This window comes from Otolemur garnettii, unplaced genomic scaffold, assembly GCF_000181295.1.
Source record: "Otolemur garnettii isolate 467f Iridium unplaced genomic scaffold, OtoGar3 scaffold00022, whole genome shotgun sequence".
Lineage (NCBI taxonomy): Eukaryota > Metazoa > Chordata > Mammalia > Primates > Galagidae > Otolemur > Otolemur garnettii.
This window is the reverse complement of record NW_003852417.1, coordinates 11,497,881-11,504,058: the sequence shown is the minus strand read 5'-3', so window position 1 is coordinate 11,504,058 and position 6,178 is coordinate 11,497,881. Positions and strand designations below refer to the sequence as shown.

Here is a 6,178-nt window from a genome sequence, read left to right as displayed (position 1 = left end):
GGCCATTTTTTGGCTGCAGCCATCATTGTTGTTTGGTGGGCCCGGGCTGGGGATTCGAACCCGCCACCTCAGGTGTACGTGGCTGGCTCCTTAGCCGGTTGAGCTATAGGCGCAGAGCCGGAAGATCTGATTTTAGATGGGAGTTTAGACTTTATAGGGAAGACACTAGGGACTACTGTCAATTTTAGAACGTGCTGGGCAAGGCAACAGACCCAGGCCAAAGAATTTAAAGACTTTTGGCTGAGATAGGGAAAGACTCCAAGTGGGGAAATCAATTACTAATGCACAAATTACATGCTACATCATAAAAATCAACAGTGGTAGTCTCAGATCATGGTAAAAGGAAAACCATACATAAATAAAAAATGGGTGAGACCAAATAATTTCTGCTTTATGCCTTAGATTTTGACACTTTGTAGTAATTTTCAGGCATTCAGAAAGAAAAAGGAGAATGAAGAAAGAAGTAAGGTAGAAAAAAGGGAGATATAAAACAGTCGATCCCAGGAGAGGAAATACCAGTTTAAATACAGTATTTTAAAACGGGACGCTGCGCCCCAATAGCAATTCTATGTTGTAACTACCCAAAGTTCAAACAAATTTCTTTAAAAGGACTCCAGGGGCCGCGGCAACAGCTTAACTAAACTGCTAAAAAAATTTCAAAACAAAAAGAATGAAGAAACATCTCCGCTCAAATTGCTCCAGAGGGGTTTCCAGTCCCCAACGACACAAGGGAAGGTCTGAAAGACCTTAGAACGCACATTTGCACTTTCGTTTGGCCGATGGCGCCAACTTAACAAGCACAGTCAAATAACTTTTCCCTTTCAAGAATGTTGGGACTATGGGGCTCACAAAATGCCAAATTATGCTGACATCATTTCGAACGTGAACCCCGCTACCGCCCGTGGTCCGCGCAGGCGCACGAGGCCCGAGGCGCGGCGCTCGGGCGTCACCGGAAGTGTTACTAGGCGCCCCGGATGCGGCTGGGCGGTGGCGGTTGCCAGGGCGACGGGAGCCTCTCCGAGCCGCTGCTAGCGGCGATTGGAGACGTAGAAGCAGTTACCTGTTGCGGGCCTTGACCGTCGTGCCCACCCCCTTGGATTTCCCACGATGTTCTTCTACCTGAGCAAGAAAGTGAGTTTTCTAGGGGGCTGTCTCGCTCCTTCATTCCCGCAGTCTACGGACAATTCCGCATCCTTCCCGCGAAGGATCGCGGCTTTGCCATCCTGCTGTCAACCTCCCCCCTGACCCGCAAGTCCAGCCTCGGAGGGCATCCTGCGGGTTCCTGAGCTCTAGGTAGCTCTTGGCGGAGCCTGCAGACCTCTCGCAGCCCTCCCGCACTCTCCCACTCCTGCCCCTGGCCAGTAGGGATGGCCAGTAGGACAGATAACCACATGCTGTCCTAGCTTTCCTCTTCCCCCTGTGGATCTAGGTGAATTAAATTCTTTGGCCTCTGGGCAAGAGAAAAATAACAAAAGGGTAGCCCAAGTGTTGTTTAGGGGAAGGGAGTATCGGCTGGTGCTATGGATTTATTCCTCCTTCCCACTTACTTTTAAAAAATCCATCAGGCAACTCCTCCACTAGCTTCTTCCACAGTCCCTACCGTCTTTTGCCCTTTTCTTTCCCAAATGGTGGAGCCCGGAGCAGTTCAGGGAACCATGCCAGTTTTCATAACAGCTCTGTTTTTTTTTTTCTTTCTCTGGAAGGCCATCTTTTTCTTATTGGAATGTTTTATGCAGCCTTCATCTCCTGTAGACTTACTTCCCAAGTCTTCTTTAAAAGTTGCTAGAGTGGCTGTGATTGCTTTTACAGATTGCCATTCCCAATAACGTGAAGCTGAAATGTGTATCCTGGAACAAGGACCAAGGGTTCATAGCATGTGGTGGTGAAGATGGATTACTGAAAGTTTTGAAATTAGAGACACAGACAGGTAAATGAATGCAAGCCCAAATGTTTGAAATTGGTAGAAAGTTGGTTGATGTCATTTGTTCACTGAGATTTGCTCATGGTGCTTGTTGTTTTGCAATTATAATTCTTTTAAGAGGAAAAAAACGCTAAACATTTTGTGGTATTTTTCTGGAGTATTTTTGCAATACAGTCCAGAGAATGTTGAATGTAAACATCAGATGGCTTTTGCTGAAGTTATTGACGGAAAATGAAGAATAACAATTAAGCCAGGAAGTTGTCTTGTGTTATGTCTATTGTTCTGTATCATTTGGAGTGTAGTAAACATCATATGAATAAACATTTAAGTAAGAAATTCTGGCAGATTATTTATTGGCCTATATCATCCTTTCTGCTTATCAGATACGTTAATGATTATCCACTTAGTGCTAAGAACAGAATAATGGGATATGTTTAACATTTTTATCAATAGATGTCTTGGCTTTGCAGCTTGACTTCTTTCTTTTCTAGTTCTCTGGAATCACAGCAGACAGTTTCACATGTGTATTAGCAAATCGTCTGTCTGATAAAGGACTTATATCCGTTAATATACATGGTGTCTCCAAAGTCACCATTCATAGGGAAAATGAGAAATTATAGCTAAATGTACTTTAATTTACAAAGTATACATTACAAAATTTTACAAAGAAATGGCCAATACGTAGAGAATATTTTGTGAAGATTTTGTAAATAAAGGGACATTTAGCTAAAATTTTCCCTATGTATGGTGACTTTGGGGACACCTGGAGATAAGGAAATTAGAGTTGGAATCTCAGCTTTGCCACAAGACTGCTGAACTTGATTTATAGCAAATAGGTGAATATCTTTGAGTTTTATTATAGTTTGTTCTGTTGTAAAATGAAGGGGGTTAAACTACATTGCATTTTGGATTCCTTACATCATTGCTTCTCAAATTATAAGAATCCCTGGAAGAGGTTGTTTAAAAGGATGTCTTGTCTGCACCCTTCAGAGTACATTTGAGAATTTGTGTTTCTAGTGATGCTGGGTGGCTGGTCCTTCTACCACACTTTGAATAGTACTACCTTCTAGCTTTGCATGTGATATTGAGCATTTTCCACATACTGGATGTTTAACCTTCACTATGTCATTTGATTTCACCTGATTTGGAGGAGTTGATTACAGGTGAGAAAATTGAGGCTCTGAGCAGGGTCACACAGCCAGTAAGGGGCACAGCAGGGACTTGAAACCAATTTTTTTCTACTTTTCAGTCGTTGTTTTTTGACCACTACACAAGGGGCTCATGGACAGCCTAAGCAAAGAAGAGCACAGTTATTTTGATGTGCTGGATTAATTATATGAACATACTGAAATATAGTCGAAGTTTGGCTTCTGATGTTTTGTAGGTAATCTCTCAGTGCTTTAGTTTCTTTAATTGTGTTAAAATAAAATAATTTTTCTTTATTATGCTTGTCAAATATATGTGTGCTTATATATGTGTATGTACAGTTATTCTGCTTAAAATACGTAGCAAATTATACTTAACATTAAGAAATGTGGCTAGGCATAGTGGCTCATGTCTGTAATCATAGCACTTTGGGAAGCTGAAGCAGGAGGGGGCCAGGAGTGCATGACCAGCTTGAGCAAAACAGTGAGACCACATCTCTACAAAAAAAAAAAATAGAAAAATGATCCAAACATGGTGGTGGGAGCCTATATTTCCATCTACTCAGGAGGCTGAGGTGGGAGGATTGAGGCTGGGAGTTTAAGGGTGCATTGAGTTGTGGTGATGCCACTGCACTCCATAAAGAAATGCATTCATTTTAACACGAAAACTTCCTTTTTTAAACCTTCTTTTTTATCTATTCTGTACTTTTGATGAGCTATGATTTGAGTAGTCTTTGAAATTAGTTAGCAAGATGGGAAATAGGTTCTAGGGAAGCTTGGAAAATGGAGTAAATGATTTGTTGTGGAACTTAATAATGTTGAAAGAGGTAAATAAGAGAAATATGGCTGGAAGATTCTAACAAGATGAATACGTTGTATTTAATGATAATAATGGTGATACAGTAAATCTCTCAAGTCATAATCACCAGATATTGCATGCCTACTACATATCAAACCCTGTGTTGTGCTAAGGGTGCAACATTGTAAGTATACTGTTTTGTGGCTTAGCTACAATAGTATAGTACAGCAATCCTCTGGATCAATAAATCATCTTCTGTGGCCACATTTTCAATGATTATTTAGGATTCCTTTGTATTAGTGTGTCATAATTTGCTTAACCAATTCTTGCATTGAACAGTTAGATATCTCCACATTTTTCCTATTAAACCAACAATATCTTTGTGTTCAGATCTTTATATAAACTTTTAATTAGTTCCCAGGATAAATTTCATTCACTGGATCCAAGAGTTCATACATTTATAAAGGTTTTTAGTATGCAAAGCCAAATTACCCTCCAAAAAGTTTGTACCAATTTGCATTCCAATTTTCACTCCCTTGCTCTAGAAGGAAAGGAACTAGAATCAGCTTCATCCCCTGTCTTTTTCTGTCAGGTTTCCATCTTTTCACAAAGCTTCCACATGTTTTGCTGGAGCTCACCTACGTTCCCCTCCTCAGGGACCTTATTACTAACTTACCCTTTCTCTCCTTTCTCTCCCTCACCAGTCAATTTCATGTTCTAAACTTAACGGACAGCTTTTATTGACTCTTACCAGCATTTTACTTTCCTTGTATTTTGAAATACTAGTTTTCAAGACAGGAGATTGAAATGTTTCAAGTTATTGGCATATTTAAGCATATTAATATTCTCCCCTTCCTCCGTGGTCAGTCTTCAGTCTCTTTACTATAATACATTCTCGTCTTCTAACTAATGGAATTCCTGAGAACTTGCATTTGGACTCGCTCTTCATTTTATCCCCATGGCCTTAAATGCCATCTATGGTATGGTGAGCCCTAAATTTATATCTCCAGCCCAGACCTGATTTTTCAGACTCGCATGTCTCTCCTGGAATCTTTCACAGGCATTTCATAATTACTATTCTCCATCTGCTTCCAAATCTCTTCCTTCAATTCTGTGCATTTCAGCAATGTCTCAGTTTCCCTCATTTGCTCAAGCTGGACACCCTCACTTCCCCCACTTAACAGTTGCTTCTGTCTCTGAAGTGTATCTTGAATCCACCCTTTCCTTTGTCTCCCCTGCTGCCTTTCTCGCTGCAGCCACTGTCATTCCTGACCTAGACTCCTGAGAGCATCAGTTTCTCTCCTATTGTCACTTGCCTGCTTCCAGTCATTCTTCACACTCTAGCCGTGTGATCTTTTTAAAAAAAGAACCAAGTGATGTCATGTCCCTGCTAAAACATCTTAAGAGGCTGATGGCCTGGACTGAAGTTGTTTGTGGTAAGGTTGGGGGCGATGAGTCTGAATTGGGTTGAGGTGGCATTTCTTTTTCTTTCTTTTTTTGAGACAGAGCCTTAAGCTGTCCCCCTGGGTAGAGTCCCATGGCATCACAGCTCACAGCAACCTCCAACTCCTGGGCTCAAACGAGTCTCCTGCCTCAGCCTCCCAAGTAGCTGGGACCACAGGTGCCCACCACAATGCCTGGCTATTTTTTGGTTGCAGCCATCATTGTTGTTTGGTGGGTCCGGGCTGGATTCGAACCTGCCACCTTAGGTGTATGTGGCTGGCACCTTAGCTACTTGAGCCACAGGCGCCGAGCCAAGGTGGCATTTCTTGTTTTTCTTGCTGCTACTGCCAAGGCCTCAGTCTTCTCATCGTCATGAATGGAGACAGCCCTGGAAGCAAAAATGTGCATGAGGGAAAAAGTATTTAGATCCATGCAAGCCACCTGTAACTGTCTGTACAGTCCTCTGGGAACTATAGGCAACCTTCCATTGAGCCCAGGACAACAAGATTCACCAAAGTCATAAGGTCAAGTGTCCTTATCTGTACCCAGGGATGTGTACATAGCCCTCTGTAGCCAGTCATTGACACAGAGAAGTAAGGCAGCCAGCTAGCTGATCGTGCCAGGGAGTCTGGAGAACATGGTAGCATCTCCTCAGTTCTCTTTGCAAGGGTTGCAAAAAGTGTTCCATATATTTTGATTCCATGTTTCAAACGTAGTGTGTAACACATAACAGGAATTTCTCTTGGAATTGGGCTGCTCTCAACTTTTATGGATGCAAACAACTACATCATCAGCTTAATTTTTCTTTTCTTTCTTTCTTTCTTTCTTTCTTTCTTTCTTTCTTTCTTTCTTTCTTTCTTTCTTTCTTTC

General features: G+C 41.7%; 1 protein-coding gene across 2 annotated transcripts in view; it reads left to right on the top strand.

The window, feature by feature from the left end:
- Nucleotides 1-990: 990 nt before the first annotated feature.
- The window catches only part of WDR35 (WD repeat domain 35), a 62,995-nt gene continuing 57,807 nt past the window's right edge, over nucleotides 991-6,178 (top strand). Inside the window, exons 1-2 of one of the 2 annotated variants that reach the window (XM_012803780.2) lie at nucleotides 991-1,131; nucleotides 1,810-1,927. In XM_012803780.2, the coding sequence (XP_012659234.1) occupies nucleotides 1,108-1,131; nucleotides 1,810-1,927 (142 nt within the window). In that variant the 5' untranslated portion in view covers nucleotides 991-1,107. The remainder of the gene's footprint in view (nucleotides 1,132-1,809; nucleotides 1,928-6,178) is intronic. The other variant, XM_003787420.2, reaches the window with a different exon arrangement.